The following is an 18,550-nucleotide window of genomic DNA, read 5'->3' as shown; positions in this document are numbered from 1 at the left end:
AGAATAGGAGTGAGAGAATAGGTGAAAGAGGATATCACTGCCTCATTCCCAATTTTAGGGATAAAGTATTTCATTTAGTCTTTTACCATTAAGTGTGATGATACCTGTAGGTTATTTGTCCTATTTTTTCCTAGTTTGCTGAGTGTTTCACGTCATGATGGGTGTTGGATTTTGTCAATTTTTTTATCATGTTGACATTTTTTTATCATCTTACCAACATATTTTATTATTATTTTCAACCTATTTTATGATATGTATATATCATATATACATATATACATATCATAAAATAGGTTGAAAATAATAATCATATCATACATATCATATATGATATGTATATATGTATATATGTATATGTATATGTATGATATGTATATGATATGTATATACGATATATGATATATATCATTTATATATGTACATATCACATATATATCATGTATGTGTATGTGTGTGTGTATATATATATATATGTGTGTGTGTGTGTGTGTGTATATATACACACACACACACACACACACACACACACATATACATACATCACGACCAAATGGAGTTTATTCAAGGAATGCAAAGTTGGTTAAGTATTCAAAATACATTCGATGTAATCTATCACATTAACAGTTTAAAGAAGAAAATCTCCATGCTTATACCAATTCATAAAGCAAAAGCATTTTCAAATCCAATATCCATTCCTGCTTTCCTGTGCATAATCTGAACTCTCAGTATTCAATTTTGATTCATCTATCTATATATATATACACACACACAATTTATTAGTCTACTCATATCAACATTTCAGCATTTCAAGTGGGATGCAGAAAACTCACTACCTTTACTCTCTCCCCTTTTACAATATAATTGTCTTAAAGATTACGTTTACATACATTGAAAACTACATCAGATAATGTTATAAATTTTGCTTTCCATCACCAAACATTTTTAAAAATTTAAGTGGAGAAGACTAATCAATTACCCTAGATCTACTCTCTCATTTGCATTTTCTTCATTCCTAACATTCCAAGTTTCCTTCTGTCATTATTTTCTTCCCGTCTGAAGAATTTCTTTTTTTTAAACCAAGTCCGCTGGCAATGAATTCTTCCAGTTTTCCTTCATCTGAAAATTTTTTTTTTCACCTCATTATATTTTCTCTGGATGAAGAATTCTAGGTTGCCAGTTCTTTTCTTCTGGCACTTAAAAAATATCTTACTACTTCTCTCTGGCCTCCATGTTTTCTAATGAGAAATTGACTGTCATTCAAATGGTTCCCCTCTATGTAATGCATTGCTTCTCTCTAGCTGCTTTAAAGAATTTTTTGCCTTTGGTTTTCAGCAAATTACTTATAAAGTGGCTGGAAATGGATTACTTTGGTTTTTTTCTGTTGGGAATTTGCTCAACTTCTTGAACTTGTTGGCTTGCCAAATTTGGGAAGTTTTCAGTCATTTCTTCAACCCCTCACTCTTACTTAAACTTCTCTCCTTGGACTCCAAAGATAAGAAACATAAATTTTTGTTGCTGTTGTTATTGTCCCATAGGTCCCTGAGGCTCTGTTTACTTTTTTTTTTTTTTTTCAATCTTTATGCTCTCTGTTGTCAGACTGGATAATTTCCATTGTTCTAACTTCAAGTGCACTGATTCTTTCCTCTGTTACAGCTATCCTACCATGAGCCAGTTTTTTACTTAGGTTATTGCAATTTTCAGTTCTAAAATTTTCATTTGTTTTTTCATTATATCATCTATTTCTTCACCCAGGCTTTCTATTTTTCATTTGTTTCCAGGCTGTAATCACTACTGGAGGACTTTTATTATTATATCTTCTTTAAAATATTTATCAGGTAATTCCAACATCTGTGTCATTTCAGTGTACTATCTATAGCTGATTGTCTTTTGACATTTGAATTAAGATTTACCTGGTTCTTAGTATATGGTGAATATTATGTTATGAGACTCTGCTTTCTATTATCTATTTTGGTAGGAAGCAAACTACACAGATTCCTAGCTCACTTGTACTGGCTGTAGCTCAAATGTCAATTTAATAGTTAAAACTTTTTCAGTGTTATTTTGTTCTACCCACCTGTGGGCTAACCAAGAGCCAGTGTGAAGCCTAGATAGTATATCATACCAGAGTTCAGTTCTCAAACCTTTTTGTGCATCAGTTCTCATTAGTTATATGCAAGTGATGTTCAGAGGTCTGCCCAGGATTTCAAACACAGATTTGAAAAATCCTGTTCTCTAGCTCCCTCTTCTCTATAATCCTCCATCCACTCTAGTGGTGGTGAGAATGGGAACTGCCTCATTACTGCAGTGTGGTGAGGGCAGACAGGTTTTGTCCAATGGCTCTGAGGTTGTAACACCAGCTGGGAGAGGCAGGGGTGCCCTCATTACTGAAAGGCAGGTATGGTGGACAGGGCTAGGTGCTCAAGTTCCACAGCAATGGGAATGCAAAGGGCAGGGGGCAACTGTTTCCATGACGTTTGCCTGGAACAGAATAGATGTAATAAAAAACAAGGCCTTTTTTTTGCTTTATCCATTAGTATTTTTAGGTTGGAGGATTCTCTAGCACGTCCAACTGGGATATATAGGAATAAAATAAGCAAATAAACAAACATAGAAGATCCACATTGTACAGGATTTTTTTTTCTTAGTACTTAGCAGGAAGAATAGGGTATACTGTGTCTACTCTATCTTATCCATAAACAGAAGCCTATATTTTAGCCCAACATAGTCTCATTTAATGTACATTTAACTTACTTCTATAATGCTACTTATTTATTGGGAAAACTAATGACTCGGTGGTTCCAGAGGCATTTGCTCATGTAAGTTTCTTTTAAAAATTATAAACCAACCTTTTTTTTCAATATAATTTGAATCTTGAGAATACTATGGTACTGTATCTTATGTAAAAGGAAAATATAACATCTGTTTGAAGAAAAGACCTCTAATTTTGAACATTTAAAAGATTATTCAAAGCCTCTATGGGATGCAGGCTTTGAACATAGGCAAAACTCCTTATATTTAAAAGCTTTTTCTTAGGGCACAGCTTTATTTCCTTTTTCACCCATTATACACGTAAAAAGGGCAGGGCACTAGGTCTTTTGGTTGCAAGTCAAACATAGTATCTATCCTGCCCCTAACCCTTTAATCATAAGCAGCTCTCTCATTGGGTTTCTGATAACCAACTCTCTTGATTTCTGACAATACCCGCAGCTTCAAGGTATGGTCTCCTCTACTAGCCTTGACACTTCCAAACCCAGCAAGTACAGCCACTTTAATCACTCCAGGGGAAGAGGATTTATACCATAATTCAAAATAAATAAATGAAAAACCCCTCCACACAAGCAAAAAACCAAAAAAACCACCAACCTCTGAGCAAAGTAAATGTCCAAAGAGCTACAGGGCTATTTTACTGGTGGAATAGTAAACAGAATTCTTCCAACAATCCCAGATAATCTCTGATATCCTTCAATTTGATAAAAGAAATGATGAGGTATATGCATATAAAAGTGTTGGTTTTTATAGATGGTTTGTTTTTATACATTTTGTCTAATAATAAACAATAGTTATACCAATGAAAAGAGAGAGGAATTAAAAAAAAAGGTGCCATAGCTCTGGGGAAGATATGAAACAGTTCAGAGAAAACAGTAACAAGCAATGGTAAAAATTAAGACCTGTCTTTATCCATTCAGTTGTAGTCAGTGACTCCCTACTTTTCCACATTGAAATCTCTAAGTGCTTCTTTTTCTACCTGCATCGCTTTTTTTAAGAGGGAGAGTGCATGCAAGGAGGGGAAGGGAGAAGGGGCAGAGGGAGAGAATCTCAAGCAGGCTCCATGCCTAATGCGAAGCTCTGCAGGGCTCCATGCCTAGTGCAGAGCTCTGCGGAGCCCCATGCAGGGCTCGCACTCATGACCTAAACCAAAATCAAGAGTCAGAGGCTTAACCCACTGAACCACCCAGGCGCCCCTATCTATATCTTAGTCTTTCTGGCTATTACAGCCTCTTGTGATAGCATGACAACAAAATCCCAAATATACCAGAAGAACTTTGCTATAGAGTAGAGGTAAGACAGAAAAAAATTATGAACTTAAAAAAGAAAATCTTACTAACTTTCATTCCTTCCTACCTCGAACGTATAAGAAATCAAAGATAAAGTAAAATAAAAAAGCTTAGATACTTCAATATCTCTTTAGTAGAACCTGAGATCATTCAGAATAAATCAAGATGTGGCCCCAATATTTAAGCAGACATCATTTTGCATCTGAAAGCTTCACAATCATTAACAGTGTTCTTACTATATCTTAAGGAGATCATTGTGCTCTTAATGATCTAAAGTGACTGCTTCTCAGCCTTTTGACTAATAATGATCGAAAGTGAACATGGCCAAAGTCTGTAACAGAGTAGAGTATATTCTTGAGAACCTAGGAATACTTCATATTTAGTTCTATGATCTAACCAGTAAAAGACCTTCAACTCATTCATAAATGGAAAAAATAACCAATTGGAGTAGGAACTTCAGTATGGGGAAGACAAAGGCACAGCCCAGAAAGCTGGTATCTCAAATACAGATTAGGAGCTCATAAACAGCTGAAGGAACAGGAGAAGGAAGCAAAGGAAAATAGAAGGCAAAAACATTTAAGAATTATTTCTATTACTGTCTAGGCCACAATTAACAAACTTTTCCTATAAAGGACAATACAGTAAATATGTTTAGCTTTGCAGGCCAGATAATCTGCCACAATTATTTAACTTTGTCACGATAGCCTGAAAATAATCATAGACAATATTTAAAAAAAATATGCATGGCTTTGTTCCAATAAAATTTCACAAAAACAGCTGAGCTGGATTTGGCCTGAGGGTGGTAGTCTGTTGACTTCTGGTCTAGGCCAGTAAAATCTGTAAAAACAGGCTGGCAAAAGGAAAGACATTAGACAAAATGGGTAGGAATACATGTTCCTTAAGAATATTGGAACCTATGTCTTATTCTGTTTTGTATTCTGATTTGATGCAAGTTCTGACATCTTTTACCATTAGTGGGATACACAGATTTAGTTCTTCAATAAAGCTAGGATCCAATGCCCACATTACTTTCTACTTACGCTGCTAGTGGTACTTTCCTAATGTCTCAGCTGCTAAAATCTTGACTCCTCTTTCTGAAGAGAACATTTACCTCGTCCATAGATAAACTTGAAGGATACCTCTACTGTGTATGGAACAACACTGAAAACTAGATAGGAACAAATAAGATTCATTTCTTACCACCTATAGAGAAAGATGTTTGATAGATGCAATGGGGAAGTCAGGATATGTTTAATACTTCTGTGAAAAATCAGGCTTTCTACTCACACGTTTATCTGAATTTTAATCTACTTAGCACATCATTCTACATTCTACCAGCATTAAGTTAAACTTCCTATAATCCAAAGAAAGAAAATCACTTCTCATGACTATTGTTATGATTAAAGACAAAGATAATGACTTTTTGAACATACTTCCCATAGGATTTCCATATTATAATATTACATCTCTTTTTTCTCTTCAGACTTGTTCATTACTAAAAAAAAAGTATATATTCTCTACTGACTTTTGCAAATTTCTAAGTGTTTTCACAACTGAAAATCTCTTATAATGACAAGTCATCTTAAGAGGTAGAAACAATATATACAGGCAAAGCTACCTCCAGAAACTTCATATTTTACGGTTCTACTCATTCAGTTATTTAAAAGTTATATTCAATTTCCTCTGTTAACTAGGTACATGAGAAATCTAATTGTTTAAGGTTTCTGCCGCAAGGTCTTATGTGAAAGAGGATGTGGCTTCAACCAGCCCAGCCAATATTAAAAGCAGCCCTAAAGCTTATATTCAGTTAGTCACCTTCAACAAAGCACTGGGAAAATAAAACAAAACAAAAAAATAAACAAAATACTGGCTCCTCAAAGCACTTGTTAATGGTGACTATAACGATTGCAGTTAAGATTCTGCCTCTTTCCCCTGCCATTTACTAGGCAAGTTACACAAACTTCTCTAGGCCTCAATTTATTCTCCTACATATTGAATATAACAACACCTGCCTCATAAGAGTTTTGCTTACAACCTAGCAGTACAGAAAGTGTATAGAAGGGGCAGCTTACAGACATTATTCATCCTCACAACTTCCTTTAATGTAGCAGAAGATTAAGAAGAAATATCTCTTCCCTTTCACCTTCCAATTAAATGACTTGAATGAGACCTCGAGCTATTTGGATGTTTTATTATCTATTTTCAAATGACTGATCCAGACCTTGAATCCAGTATAACACCAATGTAATGACCTGAATGTCTCAATTCTCCATAGAGAAAATAAAATCAGTACTAACCTTTCTCAGATGGGTTTTTGAAGTGCTATGAGCTGTGCAAATCACACACTATTTATCCCCCTGATAAATATTTATCACAACTGGCATTTTTGGCTTAGGTAGGTCCCATATATGATGGCATTCCATACAGACCATCCAAGCAGTGTTTAGAACAGCTACTACAGTACTGTAAGCAATATGAGAACTAGCGCACCATTTTCTAGCGTCAGAGCATATCTATATATTTTAATTGATTGCCGAGACATGTAGTTGTATGCTTTTATGATTTAATACTGACTCACATCTAAGACTTATCTGGTCTTAGAGCCTCAGCCAGTACTCTGTCCTGAGTTAAGCAATCGGCGGAGAGGGGTGGCGGTGGGAGCACAAGAAGAGTGGGTAGTGAGGCTTACTGAACAGATACTGTTATTGTCTATAGTAACCAGGACTTACACCTAGAGCATGGCAGTCTTACACAAAGGCTGCTGGCAGTGAACAGCAGCTGATAACCAATTGTAGGCTGGTCAGTTTGAGAAAGTGCTGCATATTTGAGGGATTGAAGGACAGGGAAGGTCCTAGTCAGAAAGCTGCTTTATAAACAGGGTGAAATTTTAACTGGAGGCAACCTAGTTTTTCTTTGTTATCTATGTCCTTGAGACAGAACCCACTCAATCTTAAATTCTCAGCATCTATACTTTTCGTCTAATTTTGCCATATGTCTTTCTCTATTTCAAGCTTCCTAATTACAGTGGTTCTTAGGTCATCTTATGTCTAAAGGACATAAGATTCCCTTCTAGTTCAGTGAGGAGGGCTTCCTTAGGGGCAGAGTAGGTTTACTGAAATGTAAGCTGAAGGGACCCTCATTTGAACAGGTCCCTTCAAAGGCCCTGGGAGGAGGAGGGTTTATGTAATGTGTTCACCTGGCCATAAATTTTTGTAAAAATTATAAACTTTGACCATAATGAGTTAAGATGGTTGTCTTGTCCCACTTGGAATTCCCTCCCATCTCATTTTCCTGGTGTTGGTGTCAAGTATTAGGTGACAATGAGGTAGCTTTCAGATTTCTGGGATCCTGTTTGGGAAAATTAAGCTGGGGATTCATTTAGTCTAGATCTACAGGGATATATTTATGTGGTTTAGGTTTACTTTGATGCAGTTATTTTTGTAACATAGTAGATATAGGGCGAGGGGATATACTACAACTCAATAGGTCCTATTGCACCCAGCATAGGAAGTGTCAGGTAATCAAAAATTAGGAGTCAGTTCTCAATAATGCCTAGTCAACACAGAACTTCTCTTGTCATTAATATCCTCAAAAAATTTTTAGTGTACGCAATTCAAAATGTAGCTGAACAATTATATGTTTATTCTTTTTTTCCTCTTATGGTAAGTATCATATGAAATAGAATTTATATGAACTCCTTTATCTGGATGGCACAAGCTTATAACAGTACCACCGACATGAGATATGTAAAGTTGCAAACTTTATGAGTCACAAATAACAATAAATAAAAAACAACTTTTTTTAGGTCCCTGGGTGGCTCAGTCAGTTAAGCATCTTTGGCTCAGGTCATGATCCTGGGGTCCTGGGATGAAGTTCCACATCAGGCTCCCTGCTCAGTGGGGAGCTTGCTTCTCCCTCTCCTCCCCACTGGTGCTCTCTCCCGCTATCTCTCTCTCTCTCTTAAATAAATAAATTTTTAAAATATTTAAAAAAAAACAAAATAAAAAACAACTTTTTGCATCAACCATGTTAGAGAAAGATCTGATTCAATCTTTCCATTCTCTTTATGGAAAATATTACAAAATCATTGTAAATTCACTTTATAGAAAATCTTATAAATCATTAAGTGTATGAAGCTAAGACACATGGGGAAACAGTATTATAAAGAGTGCCAGGCAGTTAATAAGACCTTCAATTTTTCTGGAGTATTATTGTCATAGTATCCGTTAACTTTATAAAATTTGTAATTTGTTGGTATTTCTTTTTTTCATTATAAATAAGTGATCCTCACTAGTCATAGGTTCCATATTTGCAAATTTGCCTACTAGCTAAAATTTGCTTGCAATCTCAAAATCAATACTTGAGGTGCTCTCAGGGTCACTTGTGGGCACATGCAATACAGTGAAAATATGAGCTGCCCAAAGCACACAGTTCTCAGCTGAGGTCAAACAAGGTAGCATTTTGTCTTCTTGTTTTAGCTGTCATACTATGAAAAAGCATCCTTTTGGCAGTCTACACAATGCCATGTTTTTGCATTTTGTGCATTTGTGGACAACTTCGCTGTTTAAAATCGCCCCTAAGCATAGTGCTGAAGTGCTGTCTACATTCTTAAGCACAGGAAAGCTGTGATATGCCTACTGAAAAAATATGTGTGTTACATAAGCTTCATTCAAGTCTGACTTGCAGTGCTATAAGTCATGAGTTAAATGTTAATGAACCAACAACATGTATTATACAAAATATTTTTAAACAGAAACATACATAACACAAGATCATATATTAATTGGTTGACAAAAAAGTTCTGACCAGAGAGATTCACAGGCATCCAGGAGCAGAGGTTCACTAATTCAGTGTTTTTGGTGACTGTATAGAACATAATTGATGCAAATAATGAGAATCTCAACTGTCACTATTTACTTTCATATTTAAGTGTATTTGTATTCCTTTTTTTTTTTAAAAGATTTTATTTATTTATTTGACAGAGAGAGATCACAAGTAGGCAGAGAGGCAGGCAGAGAGAGTGAGAGGGAAGCAGGCTCCCTGCCGAGCAGAGAGCCTGATGCAGGACTCGATCCCAGGACCCCGAGATCATGACCTGAGCCGAAGGCAGCGGCTTAAACCACTGAGCCACCCAGGCGCCCCTATTTGTATTCCTTTTTATAAAAAGCATCAAAAACTGTAGAGGTTTCAAGTCCAGCCCCCAAATCTAAATCCACCTCTGGTCAGTAGCCTCCCTCTTCCTTTCATGGGAACGTTGCTACTCCCCAGTCCCTGCCTTGATGGAATTGAGACCAAGATTATGGAAGATGAACCTCTGGCCTGGGACTTGGTAGTCCCCAACTATAACACTATTCCTATGTGGAAACCATACCTGTTTTAAGATTTGGAAAATTGTTTCTATAATAACACTGTGTATATTATAACCTAGAGCAGAGTCAAACTATAGTTAAATTTGCCATTTCTTAGGAAAAAAAGAGGCATATTTCCAGAAGTAGAAAACCACTGAGGAAATGGGAATAATGTTCAGAAAAAGTAGACTCTAGACTGATATACCTAAATCCAACAAAATCTAATTTAAGTCCAACTTATATTAAAAAAAGTAAGGAGGATAAAATCTTTATTAGGTGTTTCTTTCCTCAAAGAGCAAATGGTTTGGGGCAGTAGCATCTAGAATGTCATCAGTTGCTTATTTTTTTCTAGGTAATAGATGTTAAGAACCTCACATGCATTCTCTTATATACCTCAACTAAGGAATGATGTTTTAAAAAATCTTTCTCAAACTAATATGACACCTATGTTAACTAACTAGAGCTTTTTTATACCACACCATAAGGCCTTCAACTTGAAAGAGAAAATAATTTTAACTAAGACAACCATGGAACTTTGTCCCATTGATGTCTAGTTGACGTATGTATATTTTTACTTTCCAGTAGCTTTCACGAAATTGCTTCTCCCAAGTAAAACCAAGGTATAGAATAAATGAATGAAAATCTAAAACTGAGACTAAATTTGATTGGACTACATGACTAAGTCAAGCATGATTTTCAGGAGACATAATGATATTTGCTCAAAGGTTTGAAGAGTTGCAAAAAGGTTTAGACTTAAAATGAAATTTACTATACATTACGACAAGGGTTTAATCCAAGTTGTTTTCTTTGACCAGGTCTTGCATTATACCTTAAATAAATCAGAGTTTAAAAAACCGCTTGTTGGTGATAATGAGAACTGATAATAAATTTCATCAGAATGAGTAAAAATCTAGTAATGCTAAAAATGTTTTCAACTGTCCAAAGCAATCACTGAAATTATAAAATCATCTGAATTATTTATTGGGAATACAATAAGATATTTAAGTGACTAAAATCTCCTGAATAGATTTAAACTATTAAAAACATTTTCTTTATTGTATTTTTCCCCCCTAGTTAGCTACACATTATTATCATTCTTTATACAACTGCTGCCTGATAGGCCAAAGTAGGAGAGTCTTCTAAAATCTCCATTAAGTTATATGAACTGCTTATTTTTATGTAGACTATAGGTATCAAAGGTCAAAGATTTTTTTCCTTTATCTCCCTTTATAGATTTATTTTCTAGTATACTACTCAGTTTCTAAGCCTGCTGAAGTCTTTCAGAATTTAAGTTACTTAAATAGCCTTTTTACAATATTTCACTTAAAGTAATAGTTTGGGAACAGCAATACATTCGCATACCAAGAAAAGTTGTAACAGGAAAGAAAGTAATCACTTTTATAAAAATGTGTATAAATAGCTCACTTCATTTGATTACACCCTCTAATCCATTTAGTTAGACCAGTAACAAATCATTCTTTTTAAAGTAGCTTGTGCTTTTCTAAGCTGAGAATAGAAGTTCCAGTTGGAGAAAGCATTCCTTACAAAAATATGTGTTTAATTTTGTTGGAATGGGAGTAAAGACTCTTAGTCACCTCTATCCAAAGACGGTAAAGAGTGAATGGCTAACTTTAGAGAACAGTGTGGAGATTCCTGAAGAAATTAAAAATAGAGCTTCCCTATGACCCTGCAATTGCACTGCTGGGTATTTACCCCAAAGATACAGATGTACTGAAAAGAAGGGCCATTTGTACCCCAATGTTTATTGCAGCAATGGCTACGGTCGCCAAACTGTGGAAAGAACCAAGATGCCCTTCAACGGATGAATGGATAAGGAAGATGTGGTCCATATATACAATGGAGTATTATGCCTCCATCAGAAAGGACGAATACCCAACTTTTGTAGCAACATGGACAGGACTGGAAGAAATTATGCTGAGCGAAATAAGTCAAGCAGAGAGAGTCAAGTATCATATGGTCTCACTTATTTGTGGAGCATAACAAATAACATGGAGGACATGGGGAGATGGAGAGGAGAGGGAGTTGAGGGAAACTGGAAGGGGAGATGAACCATAAGAGACTATGGACTCTGAAAAACAACCAGAGGGTTATGAAGGGGCGGCAGGAGGGGGGGGTGGGAGGTTGAGGAACCAGGTGGTGGGTAATAGGGAGGGCACGTACTGCATGGAGCACTGGGTGTGATGCCAAAACAATGAACACTGTTATGCTGTAAATAAGCAAATAAAAAAAAATAAATTAAAAAAAAAAAAAAGAGTGAATGGCTAGCATTATTAATCTTTAACAAATAATATGTTAAAAATATAGTTCCTGACTTCAAAGAACTTTTGGACTAAATGGCAAAAATGATCATGAATACATTAAGTAATTAAAGAAAACTATTTTTCTGAAATATGTTTTTTCCTACTGAGATTTTCCTCATCCCTTGAATTTTAAAAACCACTTCTTTTTCAGTGGAAAAAAAAGAGAAAAGGATGGAAGTAAGCATCTGTTAAATAGCAATATTTGAAACTGAAAGTAAGGTCCAACTGAAATATTGTTGTGCTATAGTTTAAAAGATTAAAAAAGCCAACATGGTTTTAAATTATTCACATGATTTACAAGTGAAATTCTTAACACAAAACCACAGATTAGCACACAGAGGATCAAATCTTCAGTATAAGTAAAAGCACTTGGCCAAGAGGAAAAAATTAACTAAAGCAGGTGGCAGGTACTTGTTACAGTATGTGGAGCTGAACTATGACCAAATCATAGTTTAAATATAACATTTGTTGAGTAAAAATCTAATGAATATGTGGAAATGGGAGAAACTCGGGAACCATAGTTATTTCCATTTTAAATGAGGTTGATAGTTCTGCACAACCAGCTGTTTATAGTTCACTGAATGAGGTTCTAGTTGATAGGAGATAATTACCTCTTCCCCACCGGAGGCAAGTGTTTCTCATTCTACAGACACCTCTGATGAATGGTCATGGGAGTATGAGACCAAGATAGCATGCCAAAATCAGTTTGGTTTTTAATGATCTCTTTAAACACTTGATTTTCTATTTTTTTCCTATTTAAATGTAGGAAAATGTGCACCTTGAAATATAGAGAAGTAGGTCACTGGCTATTATTTTGCTTTTGTTACAAGACACTTAAACCTTAGAAGGAAAGCAGAGTGACTGTACACAGAAAGTATACCAGCAATAGTATTAGAAAAGGATGGGCATGGTTTTCAAAAAAGGATGGGCATTTTGAAGTTACACTAATTCACTGCTTAATCCCAAGGCTATTCTTTCTTTAAGTTCCCTGTCAGATAACAATGCACCTATCATCCCAGTCACTTCAGCTCTTGCACACACCTGGAAGGGCCTATCAGTTCTACCTCCCAGTCTGAACTTTGTCTCTTCACTTCTGCTACAAACTGCCACATACCTCCATACTTCTCATCTGCGGGGTGGTCCTCACCTCCTAAATGGTCTCTTTGCTTCTAGTCTCTTCCAATACTAATCCAGTTCAGTCAAAAGAATACTCACAGATTAATAGCAGCACCCTCATCATGCCGCTCTTAGGTGTAAAAATCTTTCAAAAGCAGGTTGTGACTCCAAAATGGAAAAAAGCTTATGGCATTTTAAGCAAAAAAACAAAATTTAAAAAGTAAATTAATTCTGTTCTAACAAGTATGTAAGATTGGGTGTACATATTAAAAAGAGCTAGAAGAAAACCCAAAAAGTGAAGAGAATAAATTTAAAAGGGCCTGGGACTTGTGGCTGTTTTTTGTTATAATGATGCTTATGAAACAAAATCTTTTAGCAACCACTTGCGCTTATGCACCAAAAACCTTAACCTGCACCCAAGGACCTCTGCAACCTGGCTCCCAAACCTACCCTTTCTAGCTAATTTTATACCACCTGTTTACACAACCCAAAACTCCAGACAAGTTAAAATTTCCCTTTATTCAACGGGTTTCTGTCCTGTTCTTTCCCAACTATGGACCATTATTCATACCACATGCTCCAGTTAGTATACACTCCTTTCAATTTCTATGTGTCTAAATCCTACCCAATTGTCTCTTTCAGCTCAATTCAAATACCTTTTCCATAAAGCTATCTCTGACATCTTCCTCCAACGAGCATTTCATCTGTATGTCTCATAAAATGTACCGCTACCTACTTTGCATTGTGGGGTGTGTGTGTGTGTGTGTGTGTGTTTAAGAAGTAGCTCCTTTAAGGCAGGGGCTTTGTTTTAGCCATCTTTGTATTGCACTGAAGACATAATATAGGATCTTTCTGAATAAATATGTAAAATTAGTAAATACTTAAAAAAAAAAAAAAAAGGAAGGGCCAGGAAGACTAAAACCAACAGCAACTCTTAATCTTATTATGATTTATTTCTTTACCTAATTTTCTCACCTGAAGATATGTTATTCTCCGCTGGACCAGCTCTGTCAGATCTTTGGCCTCTTTTTCCCGCCAATCACCCGCTCCATCTGTTTGACTGAGGTAGTATAGATCCGTCATTATAGACCTATAAAACAAACAACATTTGGAAATCTAACTTATTTGCACTTCATCATAGGATCACACAAAATTATAAGACAAGAATCAAATTCTTCATAAAGATTGATGTTCACACTGATACTGGTTCTCATCCTTTATTTTCCTTTTTTTTTTTTTTTTGGTTCTTTTAAATTTTTTAATAATTTCTATCCATGTTCTCAGTTTGATGAAACATTTTCATCATAGCTTCTTTTACATCTTAAAGTATGTTTGGCTTTTGTTCTTAAAACATATTTATAAAGGCAAATTTGACGTCATTGTTACATTTTATATCTATCTCACAGGTTTTTCTCTTTTTTCTTTTCCTTTTATTTTTTTGAAATTCAACAATTAGTCCGTAACATTCAAGACTCATTCGTACAGTAAATTTTCACTGCTGACAGAAACATATTGTTTTCCCCCAGGCCAGTCAGCTGCACTTATTTTCCAACAAAGAGCACTACAGACTTCAGGGGAAGTAGAAACCCATAGCAAAGAAACAGGTAAAGTAACATAAGGGAGAGAAATAAGTTGGTGCCAGTACTTGGATACTACATTTTTGTTCTGTCATTTCTTTGCCCCTCCTAAATTATCTCTTCATACATAAACACTATGTCGGAATAAAAGATGAGAGGAAAATTCTGACCTAACTGTTAAACAATGGTCCAAAGCAAAGTTCAGCAAACATTTTTCTGTAAAGGGCCAGATAGTAAATGTTTCCGGATCTGTGGGCCTCTTTTGCTGTTGTCGCAGGAAAGCTGCCATAAGTAAATGAATGCATGTGCCTGTTTTCTAATAAAACTTTATTCACAAATAAGGGTTATGGCACAAAGTTGGATCTTTGGGAGATGCTTAGGTCATGAGGGTAGAACGCTTACGAATGGGATTAGTGCTCTTATAAAAGACCCTACAGAACTCCCTAGCCCCTTCTACCATGTGAGGACACAGTGAGAAGGTGCTGTCCATGATAAAGAAAGCAGGTTCTCACCAGACACCAAATCTGGACTTGATCTTGGACTTTCCTGGCTCCATACCTGTGAGAAATGTTTCTGTTGTTTATAAGCTATGCAGTTTTAGGTATTTTGTCATAGCAGCCTGAACAGACTAGACATTACTATTTACACTACAATGCCTCGGAGCTGTTTCAGAGCTTTTACCTTGTGTATGAAGAGCATCTACATTTCAGTTTGAAATAAGTTTCAATCAGGTCACATCTCAAAGAACTGAAGGTCTTCCTGCATTCCTTCTTACATGTATGTGTGTGTGTGTGTATGTGTGTGTGTGCATGAAATAAAAAACAAAGAACAGCTTTGAAGGTTCATAAAACTTAACTTTTCAAGAATGAAAATATCAACTCCTTGACCATTCAAAGACTAGTGGCATCTACCCTATAAAGAGAGTGAAAACGTAAGCTATTGTGCTATAATAGCTATGATCAGCAATTCTGATCAAATAAATCTATAAGCTATTAACCTACTAATCTTCCCCATAACCAGATATTTCACCCCTTATCTGAGTCGAAGTCCTTTCCTTTGCTACACAATCCCCTATAGACAGCATCAAACAGTCAATCAGCACAATTAGCCATAAGTATCATTTATCATTGGGAAACATTTCACGTCAGTCTTACAAAAGCTGCTTTATATATATTACTGATAATGAGATGAGATGATGCAGACCAGGCCCAAGCAATGAGACTGCTGCTTCACCAGATGATTTCTTAATAATTTCAGCCAACTGAATTGAGGAAGAGTCCATCAGCCCTGTAAGCCCTCCTTCTCCAATTATTAAGTTTAATAATTGCTATAATCTAAAATCAGAAAGAAGTAGCTCCAGGAACTATTTCATAAACATTGGTGTCTGGCAATATATAAGAAATGCAAAAAGAACCAAAGCAACAGTGATTAAGTATGTCTCTGGGCAACCTAAAATGGTGCTAAGGCAGAATTTTCCATGCTATCCACAGAGGTTGAGGGACAGATATGTATAGTAAGAAATCCAAGCACTAAATCTACACTACTACACATATAATAAAATCACTATGACAAAAATAATCACTCTTAACTTAATCTCCTTCTCACTATTTCAAAGAGGCCACAATCAACGCATGCTCAATGATGTCAAAAGCAGCTGGTAACTTTGACTGTATTACTATGAAGTGTGGTAATATGCAATTGCTAGAATGAAATCATCACTTGAAAATCTAGTTTGGCAGTATCTTATAAATTAAAGAGACACTGAACATATGACTCATAAATCTTGCTCTAGATATTTAATCCAAAAGCAATGAAAACATGTTTCTGCAAAAACATGCATGTTAATGTTTGTAGTGGCTTTACACATAATCACCAGAAACAAGTAAACAACCCATATGTCCTTCAAATGGTGAATGGATAAATTATCGGTGGTATATCTATACAGTGGGATATTACTCAGCAATAAAAAGAATGAACTACGAATACACAAAACAACATGGGTGAATCTCAGACGCATAAGCTGAGTAAAAGAAACCACATTCAAAATCTACATAACATAATGATTGCATTTACACAAAGTTCTAGAAAAGGCAAAATTATAGGTACAGGAAACAGACTTAATGACTGACAAGGACTGGGGTTGGGAAGGTGCCTTTTTTGTTTTCAGTGAAATATTATTATTATTTAACCTATACTAAAAGGTAGTATCAGGAATCATAACATATTTAAAACAAAATTCAACTTACCAAAAATTTAACATTCATTTAATTCAACTTTGAGCCCATACTTTTTACATTTGTACATTTGTACATATTTTTCCATTTCTACATAGTCACAAAATATATGCACAAAATAATTCTTTAAATAATAATTTTAATTTAGAAAAGACTTGAAGATTAAATTCTCAAGTACTTTAATCACTTAAACTTTAAAATTAAACACTAAGAATTCAAAATTCTCCTTTAAATACCACACAGTCTACCCAACTCAAATCCTCTTCAGATCTACATTTTCCTCAATAAGCAAAGCACAGAAGCATACAGCTCCAATTAGCAGAATCATGATGCCCAGAATTGTAGAGAAGCAATAAGGATGGAATTTGTCAGCACTTGGTCTAATGGTCTAAGTATGGCTAAAACTTTCAAAGGGACTGCAGAATGCCTCTTGAAATTTATGCTTGCTTCTGTAGATTAATGCTAAAATGATTCCAATAAACCGATGCATTTTATTTGTAATTTCACTTAAAACAGCAAAACAGTATTTCAAAATCCATACAGTATTTCTAATGATGTTAATATATATGAATCTTTTGGTTTTGGAGTAATTCTCTTCTTCTTCACAGTGGTAGGTTGTGTTAATACAACAATTTTTCTTTTACTGTTCACTAATGAGACAGTAATTGCCATCAGAATCCTACTGGGAATATAGACTTGTATATATAATAGGCCCAAGGACAGGTTTCATTTTATTTATAATGATTCTCAGATACATTCTGTTCTGCCTGAATACACCAGTACCAAAATGTTTTCTCTTCTATGGAAGATAAACTGCATATTTTCAGGAATGTGTAAACAGGAGAGGTAAATTTAACAGGATATTTCAGATTCTTCTTTCTAGCAACTAAATAGAAAAATAATTAAAAGATTACACACTTTTATCAAAAACCTGTTAACCTTTAATTAGAAATCCTAAAAAGGTGCTATTTTAAAGTTTTTAATGTTTGAATTAGAAACCTAACTGCCTAATGGACATTGGGGAGGGTATGTGCTATGGTGAGTGCTGTGAAGTGTGTAAACCTGGCGATTCAGAGACCTGTACCCCTGGGGATAAAAATACATTATATGTTTATAAAAAAATAAGAAATAAATAAAAAATTTGAAAGGAAAAAAAAAACCCTAACTGCCAGCCTCAGTATGAGTTCCAAAGTACTGTAATGTAAAAACTACATACTCCAATTATTGATTGTATCAAAGAAATTCATAGGAAGATATTTTAATGTATTACTGGCTGACACTCTACCTTCAGAGTTTACTTAGGGTTTACATAAAGATTTCTAGAAATACATTTTAAATCCTTTCCAGTGATAGGTTTTAGTCGATGAAGTACATTTGGGAATTACTGTCCTTGAAACCTCAGGTACTCTTCTCCTAAATATGGTAGGAAATTAACAAAAGATCCAGCTTATATTCTTAGATTATAATCTTTACCAAAGCCCAAATTAAATGTAAAAAAAGAACAGCACCTTTCATGATGTCCCAAATCTGACAGAAATTCATCTGCATGTCTTTGGAGTACACTTCCTTCTAAATTCTTCAATTTCTTCAATTCACTCTGTAGAAAAAACCAGAGCTCTTTAGCTCCATTTTCAATCCTCCTCCTTAGGATTTCATGATCCTTCCCCAGACCTGCAGTCAAAGAATAAATAGTATCAATATTCCCAACATTTTGATAAAGAAAAATTTTAATTGTGGTAATAACAATACATTAAAGAGGAAAAACCCCGTATAATCACCTACCATTTCTAGTTTGCTTCTTATAATTTTCAATCTGTTCTTTGGCCTTCAAAAGCTGTTCTTCTAAAGCACGAACCCTTCCTGAAGCTGGCCCCTGATCAATGGGACCTTCTGGTATCC

The 18,550-nt window shown here is 35.2% G+C and overlaps 1 protein-coding gene across 7 annotated transcripts in view; it reads right to left on the bottom strand.

Annotated features, from left to right (window-relative positions):
• The window catches only part of FUT8 (fucosyltransferase 8), a 398,079-nt gene that overhangs the window by 70,786 nt on the left and 308,743 nt on the right, over positions 1–18,550 (bottom strand). For all 7 annotated transcript variants that reach the window (XM_046008252.1, XM_046008253.1, XM_046008251.1 and 4 more), the window contains 3 exons: positions 18,434–18,549; positions 18,160–18,322; positions 13,816–13,930 (listed from right to left, as the gene is read on the bottom strand). In XM_046008252.1, the coding sequence (XP_045864208.1) occupies positions 13,816–13,930; positions 18,160–18,322; positions 18,434–18,549 (394 nt within the window). The remainder of the gene's footprint in view (positions 1–13,815; positions 13,931–18,159; positions 18,323–18,433; position 18,550) is intronic.

Source organism: Meles meles, chromosome 6 (assembly GCF_922984935.1).
Source record: "Meles meles chromosome 6, mMelMel3.1 paternal haplotype, whole genome shotgun sequence".
In the NCBI taxonomy this organism is placed as follows: Eukaryota; Metazoa; Chordata; class Mammalia; order Carnivora; family Mustelidae; genus Meles; species Meles meles.
The sequence above is the reverse complement of the archived record's forward strand: the minus strand, read 5'-3'. Positions and strand labels throughout refer to the sequence as shown.